General features: G+C 45.8%; 1 protein-coding gene across 3 annotated transcripts in view; it reads right to left on the bottom strand.

Annotated features, from left to right (window-relative positions):
• The window catches only part of LOC139578471 (xenotropic and polytropic retrovirus receptor 1 homolog), a 106,581-nt gene that overhangs the window by 26,000 nt on the left and 58,637 nt on the right, over positions 1-21,944 (bottom strand). For all 3 annotated transcript variants that reach the window (XR_011675555.1, XM_071406109.1, XM_071406110.1), the window contains exons 3-5: positions 8,175-8,276; positions 1,579-1,796; positions 524-673 (exon numbers count right to left, since the gene is read on the bottom strand). Coding sequence is in view for 2 of the 3 variants with exons in the window: in XM_071406109.1 (XP_071262210.1) it covers positions 524-673; positions 1,579-1,796; positions 8,175-8,276 (470 nt within the window). In the remaining variant the exon portion in view is untranslated. The remainder of the gene's footprint in view (positions 1-523; positions 674-1,578; positions 1,797-8,174; positions 8,277-21,944) is intronic.

The following is a 21,944-nucleotide window of genomic DNA, read 5'->3' as shown; positions in this document are numbered from 1 at the left end:
CAGGACGGAAGTCAAAGGCAGATTAGCCACTCGTCTCCTGATCCTCACAAGGCACCCTGACCTTTTTCCGCGAAATCTCAGTTTCCTTCTCCAGCGAATGACGAGGATCTGGGCCTGGTCAGGTGTCTGTTGTATATCCCTCCTGTCCGACTCATTGAAGACCAACTCTTCGTCTAATCTGAGGTGCGTAATTGCAGTTCTGATGTCCAGAAGCTCTTTTCGGTCATAAGAGACGGTAGCAGCAACATTATGTACAAACAAGTTACGAACAACGCAAAAAAAAATAAAAAAAATAGCTTGGTTGGTTGCATTCTAACCGTCATGAAACGGTTAGAATGCAATACAACATATTCAATGAGAGTCAAAGACCAGGATCAGACTACGCTAGAATGCGAAATTTGGCCATTCATAATTTCCTGATTGTACCTAGCTAAAATAGCTGACAGAGTAAACATTGTTGGAAAATAGTTAACCTCAACAATGCCTAGACCTCCACAGCCATGGGCTTCGGTTCCATACGTACCTCTGTCTCAGAGATGAGCTGGGTGATCTTCTTACAGGTGTAGAAAGGGGCCACCTCCACATGGGCCACACGCCAGTCAGCCCCGCGGGGGGTCTCCAGGATCTTATCATGCTTCTTCAGAATTTTACGGAAACCTGTGAAGTTCAGATTCTGGGAGAAAGACCAATCCTGGGGTTAGGGTTAGGGAATTGAATTGAGCAAGAGCTGCAGAGAAACATCAACAGGAGACAATGACTGAACGGTTATTCTGCTGAGATAAAGAGAGAAACAGAGAATGAAATTGACACCAATAAAGAGAGATGGATAGAGATGGATAGAGAGAGAGTGAGCTGTAGAAAGACATGTTATGCTTATAGCAGCATCAAACAGAAAGATGAGAGGGTGTGGAGACAGGCTGACTGGGTCTCACTTGGTAGTTATGCAGCATGATGAGGCGGAGCTAGTATCTAGGGGTAGTGTGCAAGGTTTAGAGTTAAGGGTACTAACTTGGTAGTTCTGCAGCAGGATGAGGCTGAGGTAGTATCTATGGCAGGTGTTTGCCATTTTCTTGGAGCCCCCCAGAGTTTTTTGAGAATTTTAGTTTTTGGTCCAAAATACTTTCCATCAACAGTAATTAAGATATTTATTTATTTATTTATGTAATCTGTTCCCAAGTATTTCTACTAATAAAAAAAGAGACATACATTATGTGATCTTGTCTCAATGTAATCAAGGTATTAAATTATTGTTATTTTTAAATACAATCTCTTTTTGGGCTTAGTTGTGGTCAATTTGCAGTGTACAAAGTATTATAGTTATTACAATCCCCCGAAGCTCCAACAAAAATCAACCCGCGGCTGAATCTAGTCGTCTACCCCTGATCTAGGGTTAGTGTGTAGGGTTTACGTTTAAGGGTACTTACTTGGTAGTTCTGCAGCAGGATGAGGCGGAGGTAGTATCTGGGGGTAGTGTGTAGGGTTTACGTTTAAGGGTACTTACTTGGTAGTTCTGCAGCAGGATGAGGCGGATGTAGTATCTGGGGGTAGTGTGTAGGGTTTAGGGTTAATGGTACTAACTTGGTAGTTCTGCAGCAGGATGAGGCTGAGGTAGAACTCGGAGAAGGCCAGCTGCAGGTCCTTGATATTGCGGTGTTTGCAGCGCTCCTCCTGGGACAGGTGGAACACCGTCTTGCGTTTGCGGAGGCCTGGTGCATTGCTCTCACGCTGCGCATCCAGAGACGATTGCAGCTCATTCTGCAGGGTGGCGAAACGCCTCTGTGCTTCAGCAAGTTTCTCTGCAGGAGGAAAAATATGGAAAACAACTGAGTGAGCAACAATGTCATGGCTGCAGTGTGCCCAAGATAGAACTCTCAACAGCCCTGCAGGAAGTCCAGCTAGAGGTAAACACTCCTCTCCATTACGGGGAAGCGGAAGGGGAGTATTAAGTTCTTTAGACATGTAAATGCAGCCCTCAGCAAGCCCATTACCAGGGTCAGAACAATGTTAATTTCCCTCCTGAGGGAGACAGCAGGGCGGAACCTGAGTGGATATGGAGCATGGCCCACATTCTCCCCACCTCGCCTTGGCCTCACCCAGCCTCACTGCACCCCAGTCCCGTTCCCACGACCACATTCCTGGACTGGACTCCTCGAGCCCAGCTCTGACACATATCCTCCACTGTCCCCTCAGCCCCGGTCTGCACTCCGCAGCCCACCACACATCCTATTCATAGGCAAAGGCTGAAGACAGATGCTTTTGGAATAGACCTCCTCAATCCTGATTCATAACTAGACCACCTGGTCAAAGCGATGGTAGTGGCCTAGCACCGTCTCATGTTGCCCACGGTCAGTGAGGACAGGGGTGTTACATTAGGTGCAGTGGGTTCAATGGTTACTTTACCGCTCAGTTGCACACACAGCCTCTGGATTTCACAGGAATGTCTGAATAGTTGTTCTTTTGATTGCTAAAATTAGAGTAATCCCTCACAGAATAACAGTAGATTATGTCACTGTCTACACTGTCCAGAGGGCCTCCTATCTGCTCTGCATGGATCAAGTCATGACATAACATGAGGCGTGAGAAAGTCCAGACTCACATACTTTACCTAAGTAGGAAGAAATGAAGCCTGATTAGATGTGTTTACAAACAAAGGTGGTAGATATGTATGCAGGTCGAAGAGACTAAAAGAGGCTTTAATGTCTGAACTTTGCCAGGAAAAGCCACAGGTAAAATATTGTCTCTAGAGTCTATATTTGAGGATACATACAAATATTTTAGGTATAGTAACAGCTTTTAACAGAGACTGTGTTGTGCTTCGGTTTTTCTCCTTGGAATAGAGTTAAATCATCATGGAGCAGTGAAATTGAGGGGGTCGATGACCCCTTTCAGAAGAGGGAAGTTGCTTGCCACAGCTCTCCGCGGAGAAGAGGAGTCTCTTATGTAAAACTCACACATTGAACACGACATGAAAAGAGGGAGATAACGCTGTCTATCCAGCAAGATTCAGTAATTGCTTGTTTCATCTCAACATCCGGCTAGGAGGATTATGATGCTGCAATCTGGAGTCATGTGTGAAGTGAATGGCTGGGTTACATGACTGCTAATAAGACCCAACACTGCTGAAAACAACCTTCCCTAAAGATTTCATTATAGCCTACATCGAGCCAGACTGCATTCAATTATAATAATGCCTGGTGTCTAGCCTTGACTTACTCAGACGTCTGCTGGATATGCTTAGGGACTGTTCGCAAATTACTATGGGGTAGTGCTGAGCGATTAGCTGAACATTTGGTTCAACATCTTTCATAAAAACATTTTGGGACCAACAGTGGTTCAATTATTTGTAACCTTTATTTTAACAGGGCAAGTCAGTTAGGAACACATTCTTATTAACAATGACGGCCTACATTTGAATTACATATATATTTTTTTATTGCGCAGTTTCTCTATAGATAAATCATATCATGGCCGAAATGTGTGATGTAGTAGGGAGTTGTAGTTCTCAACAGGCCAATATTCTACATAGTGATGATCACTACTTTAGCCAAAAAACGTGGTAATTACCTACAATGACCATAATCCATTGCGTACCAACTTGTCCGGTCTGTGTTTTTTTTAATGCCTGCTACAGGAGAACGCGCGATAACTGTATGAATCAGAAAGTTACATTTAGGACTTTTTAAGACGTTTTTATTGCAACTTGGAATGCCATTTAAGACCAATTTCGAGGTCTGCGAGCGCCACACACGTGCTAATGTTCCTCCCAGAAATAAGCACAAAAACATTTTAGCAAAAAGTAGTATTTTTACGGCAGTCTCTTTCACCAAAGACTATACATGGTTCATAGTGTATTATCAGGCAGGTGTGCTATTTTAGCAATGAGCATTCTCCCGTAGCCTAACTGATGTAGCAAAGTGGCTAGCCTATAGATGGCTGAAATATGGGGTTGCCTATCTAACTGCATTTGTTTAGGCTACCCCAATGGGCTAGTCAATAGCTAACCTTAGATCACAAACTAAATGTTGGTGCAATAACATTATTTTGACTTCGATACAAATGCCAGCTTAATATAACGATACTCAATACGATTTCACTGTGAATTGTCAAATATACAGCTCTGTTACTGTAAAAACATGAGGTCAACTCTCCATCTGGAGAGGCTAGTATATGAATTATGGATTAATAGGGCGACATGAATTTGCCTAACTTCTAAATTAGCCTACATCTCTTTCTGTCTTCACTGTTCCCTTCTTTCACAATTCTCCACTGTCATCACAGAATAAATGGCCTGAGTAGCCTCTCGCTCTCCTTATTTCTCTTGAACTAGCCTAGCCCAATGCGAGCCCCAATAACAATATTTGGTTGAGCAATTTGTAAAAAATTAGGAGAAGAATCACTCTTGCTTACTGAATATAACATTGGCTACACCACTGGCAATGAACTGGCGGTGAAGTACGAATGACAAGAGCGCAGGCTACGTGTAGCACAGGTTCGATAGGGGAGACAAATGGGAAATTTGGCTAAGACAGGAAAAATAGGAAAAACTGCAAAACGGTGAATGTAAACCAGGAAACAACACAGCCCTTTCAAGCTTAACATCCTTATCATTTATCGCCCTTCAGGTTCCCTTGGAGAGTTCATCAATGAGCTTGACGCCTTGATAAGTTCCTTTCCTGAGGATGGCTCACCTCTCACAGTTCTGGGTGACTTTAACCTCCCCACGTCTACCTTTGACTCATTCCTCTCTGCCTCCTTCTTTCCACTCCTCTCCTCTTTTGACCTCACCCTCTCACCTTCCCCCCCTACTCACAAGGCAGGCAATACGCTTGACCTCATCTTTACTAGATGCTGTTCTTCCACTAATCTCATTGCAACTCCCCTCCAAGTCTCCGACCACTACCGTGTATCCTTTTCCCTCTCGCTCTCATCCAACACTTCCCACACTGCCCCTACTCGGATGGTATCGCGCCGTCCCAACCTTCGCTCTCTCTCCCCCGCTACTCTCTCCTCTTCCATCCTATCATCTCTTCCCTCTGCTCAAACCTTCTCCAACCTATCTCCTGATTCTGCCTCCTCAACCCTCCTCTCCTCCCTTTCTGCATCCTTTGACTCTCTATGTCCCCTATCCTCCAGGCCGGCTCGGTCCTCCCCTCCTGCTCCGTGGCTCGACGACTCATTGCGAGCTCACAGAACAGGGCTCCGGGCAGCCGAGCGGAAATGGAGGAAAACTCGCCTCCCTGCGGACCTGGCATCCTTTCACTCCCTCCTCTCTACATTCTCCTCTTCTGTCTCTGCTGCTAAAGCCACTTTCTACCACTCTAAATTCCAAGCATCTGCCTCTAACCCTAGGAAGCTCTTTGCCACCTTCTCCTCCCTCCTGAATTCTCCCCCCCCCCCCCCCCCCTCCCTCCCTCTCTGCGGATGACTTCGTCAACCATTTTGGAAAGAAGGTCGACGACATCCGATCCTCGTTTGCTAAGTCAAACGACACCGCTGGTTCTGCTCACACTGCCCTACCCTGTGCTTTGACCTCTTTCTCCCCTCTCTCTCCAGATGAAATCTCGCGTCTTGTGACGGCCGGCCGCCCAACAACCTGCCCGCTTGACCCTATCCCCTCCTCTCTTCTCCAGACCATTTCCGGAGACCTTCTCCCTTACCTCACCTCGCTCATCAACTCATCCTTGACCGCTGGCTACGTCCCTTCCGTCTTCAAGAGAGCGAGAGTTGCACCCCTTCTGAAAAAACCTACACTCGATCCCTCCGATGTCAACAACTACAGACCAGTATCCCTTCTTTCTTTTCTCTCCAAAACTCTTGAACGTGCCGTCCTTGGCCAGCTCTCCTGCTATCTCTCTCAGAATGACCTTCTTGATCCAAATCAGTCAGGTTTCAAGACTAGTCATTCAACTGAGACTGCTCTTCTCTGTGTCACGGAGGCGCTCCGCACTGCTAAAGCTAACTCTCTCTCCTCTGCTCTCATCCTTCTAGACCTATCGGCTGCCTTTGATACTGTGAACCATCAGATCCTCCTCTCCACCCTCTCCGAGTTGGGCATCTCCGGCGCGGCCCACGCTTGGATTGCGTCCTACCTGACAGGTCGCTCCTACCAGGTGGCGTGGCGAGAATCTGTCTCCGCACCACGTGCTCTCACCACTGGTGTCCCCCAGGGCTCTGTTCTAGGCCCTCTCCTATTCTCGCTATACACCAAGTCACTTGGCTCTGTCATATCCTCACATGGTCTCTCCTATCATTGCTATGCAGACGACACACAATTAATCTTCTCCTTTCCCCCTTCTGATAACCAGGTGGCGAATCGCATCTCTGCATGTCTGGCAGACATATCAGTGTGGATGACGGATCACCACCTCAAGCTGAACCTCGGCAAGACGGAGCTGCTCTTCCTCCCGGGGAAGGACTGCCCGTTCCATGATCTCGCCATCACGGTTGACAACTCCATTGTGTCCTCCTCCCAGAGTGCTAAGAACCTTGGCGTGATCCTGGACAACACCCTGTCGTTCTCAACTAACATCAAGGCGGTGACCCGTTCCTGTAGGTTCATGCTCTACAACATTCGCAGAGTACGACCCTGCCTCACACAGGAAGCGGCGCAGGTCCTAATCCAGGCACTTGTCATCTCCCGTCTGGATTACTGCAACTCGCTGTTGGCTGGGCTCCCTGCCTGTGCCATTAAACCCCTACAACTCATCCAGAACGCCGCAGCCCGTCTGGTGTTCAACCTTCCCAAGTTCTCTCACGTCACCCCGCTCCTCCGCTCTCTCCACTGGCTTCCAGTTGAAGCTCGCATCCGCTACAAGACCATGGTGCTTGCCTACGGAGCTGTGAGGGGAACGGCACCTCCGTACCTTCAGGCTCTGATCAGGCCCTACACCCAAACAAGGGCACTGCGTTCATCCACCTCTGGCCTGCTCGCCTCCCTACCTCTGAGGAAGTACAGTTCCCACTCAGCCCAGTCAAAACTGTTCGCTGCTCTGGCACCCCAATGGTGGAACAAACTCCCTCACGACGCCAGGTCAGCGGAGTCAATCACCACCTTCCGGAGACACCTGAAACCCCACCTCTTTAAGGAATACCTAGGATAGGATAAAGTAATCCTTCTAACCCCCCCCCCTTAAAAGAGTTAGATGCACTATTGTAAAGTGGTTGTTCCACTGGATATCATAAGGTGAATGCACCAATTTGTAAATCGCTCTGGATAAGAGCGTCTGCTAAATGACTTAAATGTAAATGTAAACACACTATACCCTCCCCTGTAACCAATAAAAAAATGACACAACCCTCCCCGAAGCAAAGAAAAAAGTGACTTACTCCTCCCCAATTTTGGACCCCCCCCCCTCCCTAAGTAATTTTAGAACCGTCCCTTATTGAGCAACAGTGATGGGAAATCATTGTTTTTCAGAGGAAATAAAAGCGAGGAGCAACAGGATTTTGGTCAGAGTCCCAGTTCTCTTTGGCAGTCCAACCTGGTCTGAGTTTATTTCAGCTTCCTGCAAAGCTTCAATGGGAGGGGATGGGAGGGGATGTTTATTGGAGAAGAAAAACAAGGAAAGGCTTTAAGAAAAGGCTAATTAAAGTGGACACTAATGAATGCACCTTTTGAATACTTTGTTGGCTTCCCATCTAACTCGTATTATTACCAATAAAGTATGTGCTTGATAGTAATGATTCAGAATATATCGAATGTTCATGTTGCCAGGCAGCATCAGCCCATTAAATGCAGTTCTACAAACAGCCTCTAGGGGCAGCAATGTTTCCTTATACCTCAGAGAAAAGGTTTATAAGCAGTACTGTATATGACATCTCATGTTACATGAGGCATATATACTCCCTCCCTGAAATGAACCAGGCCTCCTTTGCTAATTTGATCAGCCATGCTTAAATCAAAATTCCCCGCATTAGACAAAACGTCACTTAGTTGGCACACAAGTAAAGCTCATCACTCTACATGACACACAATGTACAACTGTATACATGTGCAAGACGTCAAGGCAATTACTAACTACTCCCAATGCACTGCAGGCTGACAGTTAAGGCATTAGAAGTTAGCCTACTGTGAGTGGGAAAACTGCAGATGCTCAGGGCCAATCAACAGGATGGTCTCACTTAGTCAGAGAGAATAACTGGCATAGCAGCACTGCTCCATCAAATAGGCCTACCTGAATAGAATGTGTTGATCTTCAAAAGCTCTTTCTCACAATTCTGGAAAAACTTCTCCTCAAACTTGGCGTAGTATCTCTTGACAGTGTCTTCGTCTGTGACTGGAGAGGGAAAATAGAGAGAGAGAGAGACAGAGATAGAGATAGAACGAGACAGAGAGAGACAGAGATAGAGAGAGAAAGGTCATTTTTCAGAGAAGAGGTACATTAGCTGCTTATCATAACAATATTCAACAAAAACACACTATGTAACCAATGAGAAACAATTCAATTTTTTGGGTGAGATATAAAAAAGAAACAATACAGAACATACGCAAAAATCAACTACATCAGACCTGCCCAGACCCACATACTCACACCCTCATCTCCAGACCCACATACTCACACCCTCATCTCCAGACCCACATACTCACACCCTCATCTCCAGACCCACATACTCACACCCTCATCTCCAGACCCACATACTCACACCCTCATCTCCAGACCCACATACTCACACCCTCATCTCCAGACCCACATACTCACACCCTCATCTCCAGACCCACATACTCACACCCTCATCTCCAGACCCACATACTCACACCCTCATCTCCAGACCCACATACTCACACCCTCATCTCCAGACCCACATACTCACACCCTCATCTCCAGACCCACATACTCACACCCTCATCTCCAGACCCACATACTCACACCCTCATCTCCAGACCCACATACTCACACCCTCATCTCCAGACCCACATACTCACACCCTCATCTCCAGACCCACATACTCACACCCTCATCTCCAGACCCACATACTCACACCCTCATCTCCAGACCCACATACTCACACCCTCATCTCCAGACCCACATACTCACACCCTCATCTCCAGACCCACATACTCACACCCTCATCTCCAGACCCACATACTCACACCCTCATCTCCAGACCCACATACTCACACCCTCATCTCCAGACCCACATACTCACACCCTCATCTCCAGACCCACATACTCACACCCTCATCTCCAGCGCCCACATCACTCTCCGCCACATGGCCTCAAACTGCACCATTTTGTTTCTCTCCGTTGCCTGCGCACTATCAACATTTAGTTAATAAAGCATTTGACATTTCCATTGTGTTAACAACGGAAGATTGGTTGGTTTTCAGTTTTTAACTATACGTTTTTTCAAGATGAGTATCTCACTGCACCCTCATATGCCATGTCTTGAAATATGCAGACAGACGGGTTAAAAGTACATTTACATTGTAATACTACTTCTGACAGACAACTTTCTACCTTCGCCCATAACATATGGACTTTATAACATTGTCTGAAGGCATGGACTATTGAGTCATTGTTAGATTTACACTTAAAACATGACTCTGCCGTTGTGCTGTAGAATTTGTGAATTTTGTCTTGTATAATAAATTCTATACATTAGTTTACACTGGATTAAGCGTACATTTTTGTTAACTGTAATTTTGTTACTTATGTTCCAACATTCCCTCCATATTGTGCCAATATCAGGTCTTTTTAAGTCTTGGTTACAATAGCTTATATATTTTTTTCTAAGAGATGGTCAGTTGGATAGGCTTTTAGATATGAGAAATAATTCACGAACACAAACCATTATGGAAACCAGCTTTTGGTGCAACAGTTCATGAATATGGTAATTGTGGACCGAGAGGAATGTGAGCATATTTTGGAGAAATACAGGTATCTGTTGGAATCATCCACATCCTTCAGGCTAATTCTCCTCAGACAACAATCAGTTTTAAGGTTTAATGTCACTTGCACAAGTACAGTGAAATGCCTTTCTTGCGAGCTCTAACCCCAACAATACAGTAATCAATAACAACCTCTAACCTCTGGCGGGCAGAGATAGACCAAGAGGGGTGACCCGGGTTGATAAAGTGGAGCCCATGCCTTCTCTGCTAACTTAGCCTAGGGTAGGGAGACAGGGAGGCCCTCTCACCGGGAAAGAGACTCATACCGCGGGATAATCTAAGCCTAGGACGCGCGGTGGGAGTTGACCACACAGGGTGGTCATGAGAAGATCCAATGACTACCCGTGTGTGAGTGAACCTAGTAGGACTGTCTGGGAGGCGCCCGCACTGGTCACCTCCACAATTGTCAGAGTTTCTATTCAGCCCACAAAGCTCACCAACACGCCCCTGCCTCGTTCGTTCCTCTGATGGTACACAAGTGCTTGTTTTCCAAAGGAAGTAATTCACGGTGTAAAAATAATTAAAATGTTAGGAACAAGCACAGGGCGGCAGGTAGCCTAGTGGTTAGAGCCAGTTGGGCCAGTAACCGAAAGGTTGCTGGATTGAATCCCCGAGCTGACAAGGTAAAAATCTGTTGTTCTACCCCTGAGCAAGGCAGTTAACCCACTGTTCCCTGGGCGCCGAAGACGTGGACGTCGATTATGGCAGACCCTGCACCTCTCTGATTCAGAGGGTTTGGGTTAAATGCGGAAGATGCATTCAGTTGTACAACGGACTAGGTATCTTTCCTTTCCCACTGGCTCAGCTCTAAATAAGAGCACCTTTAATTTGGTTAAGGATTCTGGCTGAACCAGGCTGGGTCAGGAGTCTGTTCAGTAACCTCTCTTCCTGTGTTATGTTGTTTTAATCTCACAGTCATCCACCACACAGAGTAACCCAACACCCCTGTGAGTTGCCCGGGGGATTCCTTCCTCTGTCTGCATCCCCCGCTCCCACCCCCTCCCCAATGGCAGCCAAGAGGACCAGGGCCACAGGGCGCTGTCCCAAGCCACAGGTCTACACCACAGGATCAACAGGCTATAGTTCTAATGCTTCATAGTAACCACATCCCATCAGTCTATAACAGCTGGCAATATTTGACAGTGATCCTGAGAGTAGAGAGTCACAATGTAAGAGGCAGGCCTCGCCTGCTGGGACTGAGAAAGACAGCGACAAAGAGGATCTGCACACTGAGAGAATGTGCTTCTCTATATCCTCTCTCTGCTACTAAAACACCTATTCGTTTTTCAATGATTATTCATCCCGATCACTCTCTTATCAATGTTAGCCTGTCCAGACTTGCTAGTTGACACCAGTACTGATGCATCATTGATGTTCTATCTAAATGTCACAGCGAGGGATACATCACACCATCCATAAGTAGGGTTAGAATAGAAATGTTAGCTAGCCTAACATATGAATTGACCCTTTGATGCAAGTTGAAACCTTTAGATGGAGAGCCATTCAATTATTTTCTCGGTAATAAGAAAAAGATGCCCAAGGCTGTAGGCTGTCGATATCCCTGCTCTATTCACCTGCAAGGAGAGCGAGAATGCAGGGAGAGACTGATTGTGTTCGGTAAAAGGCGATGAAAATGTTCCTCAGCGCCAGCAAGGAAGTCAACGATTTACAGTTTTACAGGAAAAATGAGAAAAATATCTGGGTATTTAAAAATACAGTGCATTCAGACCCCTTGACTTTCTCCACATTTTGTTACATCACAGCCGTATTATAAAATTGTTTTTTTCTCGTCATCAATCTACACACAATACCCCATAATGACAAAGCAAAAATAGGTTTTGATTTTTTTCTCACATTTATTAAAAATAAAAAATGTAAATATCATATTTATATAAGTATTCAGACCCTTTACTCAGTAATTTGCTGAAGCACCTTTGGCAGCGATTACAGCCTCCATTCCTCTTGGGTATAACACTACAAGCTTGGACCACCTGTATTTGAGGTGTTTCTCCCATTTCTTCTCTGCAGATCCTCTCAAGCTCTGTCAGGTTGGATGGGGAGCATCACTGCACAGCTATTTTCAGGTTTCTCCAGAGATGTTCGATTGAGTTCAAGTCCGGGCTCTGGCTGGGCCACTCAAGGACATTCAGAGACTTGTCCCAAAGCCACTCCTGCATTTTGTCTTGGCTGTGTGCTTAGGGTCATTGTCCTGTTGGAAGGTGAACCTTCACCCCAGTCTGAGGTCCTGTGCGCTCTGGAGCATATTTTCATCAAGGATCTCTCTGTAATTTGCCTCGATCCTGACTAGTCTTCCAGTCCCTGCCACTGAAATACATCCCCACAGCATGATGTTGCTACCACCATGATTCACCGTAGGGATGGTGACAGGTTTCCTCCAGAAGTGAGTTCAATCTTGATTTCATCAGACCAGAGACTCTTGTTTCTCATGGTCTGAGAGTCCTTTAGGTGCCTTTTGGCAAACTCCAAGCGGGCTGTCATGTCCCTTTTACTGAGGAGTGGCTTCCGTCTGGCCACGCTACCATAAAGGTCTGATTGGTGGAGTGCTGCAGAGATGGTGGCTTTCTGGAAGGTTCTCCCATCTCCACAGACGAACTCTGGAGCTCTGTCAGAGTGACCATCGGGTTCTTGGTTACCTGCCTGACCAAGGCCCTTCTCCCCCGAGTGCTCAGTTTGGTCGGGCGACCAGCTCTGGTGGTTCCAAACTTCTTCCATTTAAGAATGATGGGTGCCACTGTCTTCTTGGTGACCTTCAATGCTGCAGACATTTTTTGGTACCCTTCCCCAGATCTGTGCCTCGACAATCCTGTCTCGGAGCTCTACAGACAATTCCTTCGACCTCATGGCTTGGTTTTTGCTCTGACTTGCACTGTCAACTGTGGAACCTTAGACAGGTGTGTGCCTTTCCAAATCATGTCCAATCAGTTGTATTGACCACTGGTGGAATTCAATCAAGTTGTAGAAACATCTCAAGGATGATCAATGGAAACCGGATGCACCTGAGCTCAATTTTGGAGTCTCATAGCAAAGGGTCTGAATACTTATGTAAGTATTTTTTATTTGAGAGAGAGAGAGAGAGAGAGAGAGAGAGAGAGAGAGAGAGAGAGAGAGAGAGAGAGAGAGAGAGAGAGAGAGAGAGAGAGAGAGAGAGAGAGAGAGAGAGAGAGAGAGAGAGAGAGAGAGAGAGAGAGAGAGAGAGAGAGAGAGAGAGAGAGAGAGAGAGAAAAGCTGCGATAGCCTGAGTTGAGGAGGTCAGGAGGGTGTGTGAGTGCCCTACAGTGTGTATCCACACTGCACCTCCCATCCCGTCTGGAGGAGAGGAGGATGAGAGGACACAGCTACCTGTGTCCTCTCATCAAACAATCAAGGGAGAGTTCAGCCATTTTACGTCGTCTGGCTGGCAAGCTATCGCTCCTCCCAGCACAGACTGGGGTACGACTCAAGTGTAGAGAAAAAGCCTGTGAGAATAGGGGACTGCAGTACTGCTGCAAAACAAGGTCAAAAACAAGATCCCAAAGGAAGGGGTCATAGAACACCGAGAACCAGTCTACATAAAGGGGGAGGCAGATGACAAATAAGACGCATGTGGACTTTTGATGAAATGAGCCTAGAGGATGTTATGAGAAGAAATGGAGGAGATGAAAGGCGAGACAGAAGGGTAGGGAGAGGGCTGTGGAGTGACCCCTCGCCCCCCTCTCTCCCCCCGCTGACGCTCTACTGAGGAGCCCTGCTGGACCCCAGGAGACCGTGAGTGTGTGTGTGTGATGTGTTAGAACAAAGGAGTGAGAGGCAGCTCTGCTCTGAAACAGCGCTGTAGCTACACATTATTCACCAGGCTTCCAATGCAAAAACGTCTCTATAACCAACATTCCAGCCTCATTTGCTTCACCTCAACCTTTTCCAAAGACTCAAATCTGCATGAATCAACATAATTAGGCACCCGGAGTTAGAGCAAAGTGCAAGCTGTCTATGACTCCATGCTAATATATTTTCAACTAAAAGGACGGATATAAATGGACAGCTTAATTGCAGATAGAAAAAAAAACTAAAACGGGTGTGAAATAATAATGATATAGAGCATTTATTCTCATTTATCAAAGATGTCTGTATTTGTTTGAATCCAAGCCCTTCTCTCTCACCGTATGGGGCCTCGTTATTGCACCACTGGCTGGTGAGGAGACAGCCCAGTCCACTCATACTCCAAAGGTATCGTACTCCCCAGTGTCCCTCTGACGGCCAATTCTGGAGGGCTTCCCCTGATCTCATTACCCTCTGAGTGGTACTGTGGCACAGCCAACAGCCCTCAGGGTAACCCCTCCAGGCAGCCGACTGCCCCCAAACAGCATTCTACTACAAAAACCCAGAGCCACAGAGAGCAAACAAGCTGGGTCACACCAAAGCTGGCTCCACCGGCTGTCAGTAAATGGTATCCTGCAGCAGTATCGGCCCTGACATTACAGGGATGAGGGAGCGCTTAGGTGGATCGGTGGTGTGTGTGTGTGTGTGTGTAGCGCAAGCAGTGAGATGATGATGGAATTCCTCCTAGGAGACTAATAGTTCTGTCCCTGTGGGCTCAGTGTGAAGATGGATGTTCTGGCTGACTCCTATAGTGTTTGATTGTGTTGGTTTTACATCCGCATTTCACCTGTCTGTCAGCACAGAGCAGGGTTCTACTCTTTCTTTTGAGGTGAGCTCCTTGTTGTTTTGTCTATATATAGTGACATGATGGAGCTGTGAGGTTTGTACCCTTCTAGTCATTACAGAGTGTCTCATGGAGGACAGGCTGGGTAAGTTGTCGTTTTCCCCCCCGTTTATCGTCATGGTTTCTTAGCTCTCTTTGTTTCAGTGGATACTGGATATAGCATTTCTAAAAAGTACCAGTTCCGTTTGATTAAGATGTGTTAACAAACGCTGCATTTCATGGACATTTCCTGTAAGTGCCTGAAGGGGATGGGGTTTATTATGCACCATAGTCCCAGTACACGGGGCTTCCCAGCCTGCATACAGCCATGTTTCAACTGACGCCCAAGGCAGTCACAGGAGGGAAGTGAGAAAAGTGTAAGTGCTTTAGAGCAGTCAGGAAAAGAAAAACACAATTATTCTGTAGTGGAGGGATGGGTGAGTAGACTCTGAGTGTTTGCGAGTGTGTGATAGCATCTAAACCTACACAAACCATTAGCAGCCACATTTACAGAGCCATGATGAATTCTACAGTATGTTTTACTGTAGGACGAGGTTCAGCACTATGGACAGCTCCTGCTCCAGCTAAGCTGCTGTTGGTATGACCCAGAGGCGTCATGCCCATAGCAGGCACAGGGCAGGGGCATGTTCCCCCTGAGATTATAATTTGTTTTTACATAGAATTAAGCATAATGATTATGGTTATAGATTGCATGAAAAAGTTGTTTCAGGTGTTTGAAAAATGCTAAATTCTCCAATTTACAAACAACCGCCCAAATCAAATCAAATGTTATTTGTCACATACACATGGTTAGCAGATGTTAATGCGAGTGTAGCGAAATGCTTGTGCTTCTAGTTCCGACAATGCAGTAATATCCAACGATATGTTCAGGTCCCCTTATTTCTTTCACTTCTGATATGTATATACTGTACTCTATACCATCTACTGCATCTATACCATCCACTCTAAAGCTCTTGATATCCTGTTGACCTTTATGGAGGTCAGAAGTGAAAGAAATAAGGGGACCTGAACAAAATGTTCTATATCTGAAGACAACATGACTAGACTTACTGCCTGTAATCTAACCTAACAATTTCACAACAATTACCTTATACACACAAGTGTAAAGGAATGAATAAGAATATGTACACAAAAAAAATATATGAATGAGTGATTGTATAGAACGGCATAGGCAAGATGCAGTGGATGGTATAGAGTACAGTATATACATATGAGATGAGTAACGTAGGGTATGTAAACATTATATAAAGTGGCATTGTTTAAAGTGGCTAGTGATACATTACATCAAGATGGCAAGATGCAGTAGATGGTATAGAGTACAGTATATACATATGAGATGAGTAATGTAGGGTATGTAAACATTATATGAAGTGGCATTGTTTAAAGTGACTAATGATACATTTATTACATACATTGTTCCAGTGGCTGGAGTTGAGTCAGTATGTTGGCAGCAGCCACTCAATGTTAGTGATGGCTGTTTAACAGTCTGATGGCCTTGAGATAGAAGCTGTTTTTCAGTCTCTCGGTCCCTGCTTTGATGCACCTGTACTGACCTCGCCTTCTGGATGATAGCGGGGTGAACAGGCAGTGGCTCGGGTGGTTGTTGTCCTTGATGATCTTTTTGGCCTTCCTGTGACATCGGGTGGTGTAGGTGTCCTGGAGGGCAGGTAGTTTGCCCCCGGTGATGCGTTGTGCAGACCTCACTACCCTCTGGAGAGCCTTACGGTTATGGGCGGAGCAGTTACCGTACCAGGCGGTGATACAGCCCGACAGGATGCTCTCGATTGTGCATCTGTAAAAGTTTGTGAGTGTTTTTGGTGACAAGCCGAATTTCTTCAGCCTCCTGAGGTTGAAGAGGTGCCGCTGCGCCTTCTTCACCACGCTGTCTGTGTGGATGGACCATTTCAGTTTGTCCGTGATGTGTACGCAGAGGAACTTAAAACTTTCTACCCTCTCCACTACTGTCCCGTCGATGTGGATAGGGGGGTGCTCCCTCTGCTGTTTCCTGAAGTCCAAGATCATCTCCTTTGTTTTGTTGACGTTGAGTGTGAGGTTATTTTCCTGACACCACACTCCGAGGTCCCTCACCTCCTCCCTGTAGGCGGTCTTGTCGTTGTTGGTAATCAAGTCTACCACTGTAGTTTCGTCTGCAAACTTGATGATTGAGTTGGAGGCGTGGCCACGCAGTCGTGGGTGAACAGGGAGTACAGGAGAGGGCTGAGAACGCACCCTTGTGGGGCCCCAGTGTTGAGGATCAGCGGGGTGGAAATGTTGTTACCTACCCTTACCACCTGTGGGCGACCCGTCAGGAAGTCCAGTACCCAGTTGCACAGGGCGGGGTCGAGACCCAGGGTCTCGAGCTTGATGACGAGTTTGGAGGGTACTATGGTGTTAAATGCTGAGCTGTAGTCGATGAACAGCATTCTCACACAGGTATTCCTCTTGTCCAGATGGGTTAGGGCAGTGTGCAGTGTGATTGTGATTGCGTCGTCTGTGGACCTGCAGCATTGCGAGGGTTAACACGTTTAAATGTTTTGCTCACGTCGGCTGCAGTGAAGGAGAGCCCGCAGTTTTGGTAGCGGGCCGTGTCAGTGGCACTGTGTTGTCCTCAAAGCGAGCAAAGAAGTTGTTTAGTCTGTCTGGGAGCAAGACATCCTGGTCCGCGACGGGGCTGGTTTTCCTTTTATAGCCCCCAGGTCATCCTCACGTACTTTGTGCCCCCTCAGATTTTTGGGGTGCATGACGCCCCTGGGTAAGAGTCAGTTCGGTTGGGAACACCTCATTGGTTGTTACTGGAGGAAGCAGTACTATATTAGTCTACCTCATGAGAAACCAATACAACAATACGCCAGCAACCATAAATCCACTCTAAAGCTCTTGATATCCTGTTGACCTTTATGGAGGTCAGAAGTGAAAGAAATAAGGGGACCTGAACAAAATGTTCTATATCTGAAGACAACATGACTAGACTTACTGCCTGTTGTGTTTATTCCATACCTTCACAAAGAAAAACAATCTGGGCTTTAACAATACATTCTCTGAGAAAAACAAGTCGTGGTCTATTCCCTTGCAGGTTGCATAACGGGCAGGCAGCGCTTCCCCTTTTCTGGTTTAAATACATAATGAGGGGCACTAGCAGCTTCTCTAAACCTCACTCAAGCCCCCCCCCTCCTTAGATGGGTGGTCCCTAACCCACCCCATCAAACCTCTACATAAATCCTTCATGTTAACCCCCATGTGGAGATGAGCACACATGAGCTCTCCGCCATGTCAGAGGCTCTAACCCTCCCTGAGCTGTACACACACACAGAAAGAAACATGAGGTGTTGTGGGTCACAGGTAATAATGAAGGAGAGGGTTGTTTACAAAAATCATATAGCGTAATCAACTGGAAGCCTTTGTTTTCTAGTTGAAAATGGATGTATCTGTGTTACATTTTATGTCCAAGTCCACTTTTCTCTCCATTTTTACTGAACATCTTCCTAGTGTCCCGATTATCATAGGGATTGCGACAGGAACATGGAGTATGACTGGCCCAGAGGACTGTGGGTGATGTGTTCGGACAAGAGGTCGACCGATTTAGATTTTTCAACACCGATACCGATATTGATTATTGGAGGACCAAAAAAAGTCGATACCGATTAATCGGCCGATTTATATATATATATATATATATATATATATATATATATATATATATATTTGTAATAATGACAATTACAACAATACTGAACGAACACTTTTATTCTAACTTAATATAAAACATAAATAAAATCGATTTAGTCTCAAATAAATAATGAAACATGTTCAATTTGGTTTAAATAATGCAAAAACATTGTTGGAGAAGAAAGTAAAAGTGCAATATATCCCATGTAAAAAAGCTAAAGTTTAAGTTCCTTGGTCAGAACATGAGAACATATAAAGTCCACTTCAGGCTCTGGAGCGACGAACCGCCCTTGCTGTCTCTGCCTGGCCGGTTCCCCTCTCTCCACTGGGATTCTCTGCCTCTAACCCTATTACAGGGGCTGAGTCACTGGCTTACCAGTGCTCTTTCATGCCATCCCTAGGAGGGGTACGTCACTTGAGTGGGTTGAGTCACTGACGTGATCTTCCTGTCTGGGTTGGCGCCCCCCCTTGGTTTGTGCCGTGGCGGAGATCTTTGTGGGCTATACTCGGTCTTGTCTCAGGATGGTAAGTTGGTGGTTGAAGTTATCCCTCTAGTGGTGTGGGGGCTGTGCTTTGGCAAAGTGGGTGGGGTTATATCCTTCCTGTTTGGCCCTGTCCGGGGGTATCATCAGATGGGGCCACAGTGTCTCCTGACCCCTCCTGTCTCAGCCTCCAGTATTTATGCTGCAGTAGTTTATGTGTCGGGGGGCTAGGGTCAGTTTGTTATATCTGGAGTACTTCTCCTGTCTTATCCGGTGTCCTGTGTGAATTTAAGTATGCTCTCTCTAATTCTCTCTTTCTCTCTTTCTTTCTCTCTCTCAGAGGACCTGAGCCCTAGGACCATGCCTCAGGACTACCTGGCATGATGACTCCTTGCTGTCCCCAGTCCACCTGGCCGTGCTGCTGCTCCAGTTTCAACTGTTCTGCCTGGGGCTATGGAACCCTGACCTGTTCACCGGACATGCTACCTGTCCCAGACCTGCTGTTTTCAACTCTCTGGAGACAGCAGGAACGGTAGAGATACTCTTAATGATCGGCTATGAAAAGCCAACTGACATTTACTCCTGAGGTGCTGACTTGCTGCACCCTCGACAACTACTGTGATTATTATTATTTGACCATGCTGGTCATTTATGAACATCTTGGCCATGTTCTGTTATAATCTCCACCCGGCACAGCCAGAAGAGGACTGGCCACCCCTCATAGCCTGGTTCCTCTCTAGGTTTCTTCCTAGGTTTTGGCCTTTCTAGGGAGTTTTTCCTAGCCACCGTGCTTCTACACCTGCATTGCTTGCTGTTTGGGGTTTTAGGCTGGGTTTCTGTACAGCACTTTGAGATATCAGCTGATGTAAGAAGGGCTATATGAATACATTTGATTTGATTTGATTTGATGAAAGCTGGTGGTTCCTTTTAACATGAGTCTTCAATATTCCCAGTTAAGAAGTTTTAGGTTGTAGTTATTATAGGAATTTATAAGACTATTTCTCTCCATACCATTTGTATTTCATATACCTTTGACTATTGGATGTTCTTATAGGCACTATAGTTTTGCCAGCCTAATCTCGGGAGTTGATAAATCATAAACAGTGCTGTGCTTCAAGCATTGCGAAGAGCTGCTGGAAAACACAGGAAAGTGCTGTTTGAATGAATGCTTACAATCCTGCTGCTGCCTACCACCGCTCAGTCAGACTGCTCTATCAAATATCAAATCATAGACTTAATTATAATATAATAAACACACAGAAATACGAGCCTTGGGTCATTAATATGGTCAAATCCGGAAACTATCATTTCGAAAACAAAATGTTTATTCTTTCATCAACCATGTGTAGTTAACTAGTGATTATGTGAAGATTGATTGTTTTTTATAAGATAAGTTTAACGCTAGCTAGCAACTTACCTTGGCTCCTTGCTGCACTCGCGTAACAGGTGGTCAGCCTGCCACGCAGTTTCATCGTGGAATGCAATGTAATCGGCCATAATCAGTGTCCAAAAATGCGGATTACCGATTGTTATGAAAACTTGAAATCGGCCCTAATTAATCGGCCGACCTCTAGATATCATCATCTCTTATTGTCCTGAAGGTGTAGTCAGGGGAGACACCATGACATAGATTCCTCTCTGAGCCTCACAGACACACACAGCTATAAGAGCCCCAGTCATTTTCCACTTCATTTAAGCCATGTAATGACGCCTCATTGTTGTTTTATCACCCATGTCCTTCTGGCATCATTATTACCTTAGCTGAAAGTGCAGTTACTGCCACTATATTATTTTCTCTCGTTCCCTTCGACCTGACTTCAATAATTTCAATGGAATGGAAGTGTACCAGAGGTAGCTATAAAATACAAGAAAAGCTCTATTCTTATGGGTGCTGTGAGGACTCTTCGACCTAACCCAATTAGACAGGATCCTTTTCATATCTTATCACCTAATTGTATTGAACTGAGGGAGTGGGTGGGTGTTCTCCTGTGCTGCCTCAGCTGGCATTATTCTAAGGTTTCACCCTGTCTGAGGAGTAAGGAAGCCTTGTTTTTTGGGAGAAAGAAAGAAAGAAATAGAAGAGAAAAGAAAGAGCAAAGAAAGAGAGAGAGAGAGCACTCCCATAGAGCAGTTCTTCCTTGCAAGTTGACGTTTATTTGGGATGAATCTCGTCCTAGAGGCAAGATGATGGAGGGTTGGCCAGAGAGAGCGAGAGAGCACTCACACAGAGCAGTTCTTCCATTCTACCTACATCCTCTTGTTCCAGGCATACAGGATAAAAAGAACATGAAACAAAACCTGGCAGACAGTATCCCAACACCAACCCAACACCTCCTCCCACTCTGCTTCCTTCCTCTTCCCATTCCCCCTCCAGCCACAATTAATTCCACCAGTCATGCAGCTGTGGTGCCAAGAGACCATTAAGAATCCACATTAACTAGGCTAGCCTGCCAGGCCCAGAGTGGAGTATCAGCCCGAATAAGGAGGAGTATAAATAAAACAGATTGCTAAGTAAGCAACTCAAACTGAATCAAACACAGTTGTAGTCGTAAGAGGCTCACCACTTTGAGAGAGATGTTTGTTTATCCAGTGCATCGATAAGTGTGTGTGTAAGCGTGATTGCGCGTGCGTGTGTGTGTTGAGGTGGATTGCCGGCAACCTGCAGGTATTGCACCAGTTGAATACATTAGTGGCAGGAAGGAGCCAAGACCAGATGGGATATGAAATGATCTGAGGAACCAAGAGGGTTATATCATGATAAACTACACCAGCTCAGTGAGACAGAGAGAGACACAGGGAGAATGAATCATGAAACATTCACCAGTTCACTAGCTAATAAAACCCACTGCCACAAACTAGATTATGCTGGAGGTGTTGAATGTCTATTTATTGCCATGTCTTTAGAGAAGTGAAGAGGGAATATTTCACAAACAGTCCTAGCAGTTGTTGATTGTGCTGAAAATAATCGCTTCCTTTGAATTGAACGTAGTGAGAATGTTAGACAAAATCAAGCGATTCCTTTTGCTGCAGTACTGTAGTTTGGAAGCGCTGTCCAAGGTTCTGAAACCTTCTGCATTTCGGATAAGAAACAAGCCTGACATACTGTACAGAATAAGTTGCCTCTGGTGTACTTTCAGGCAATTTCTGCACCATAATAGGAATGAACGTCAAAACAATGAATTAGAGA

The sequence above is a fragment of the Salvelinus alpinus genome, chromosome 6 (assembly GCF_045679555.1).
Source record: "Salvelinus alpinus chromosome 6, SLU_Salpinus.1, whole genome shotgun sequence".
NCBI lineage: Eukaryota > Metazoa > Chordata > Actinopteri > Salmoniformes > Salmonidae > Salvelinus > Salvelinus alpinus.
Note: the sequence above shows the minus strand (reverse complement) of the source record. Positions and strands in the feature narration are given on the sequence as shown.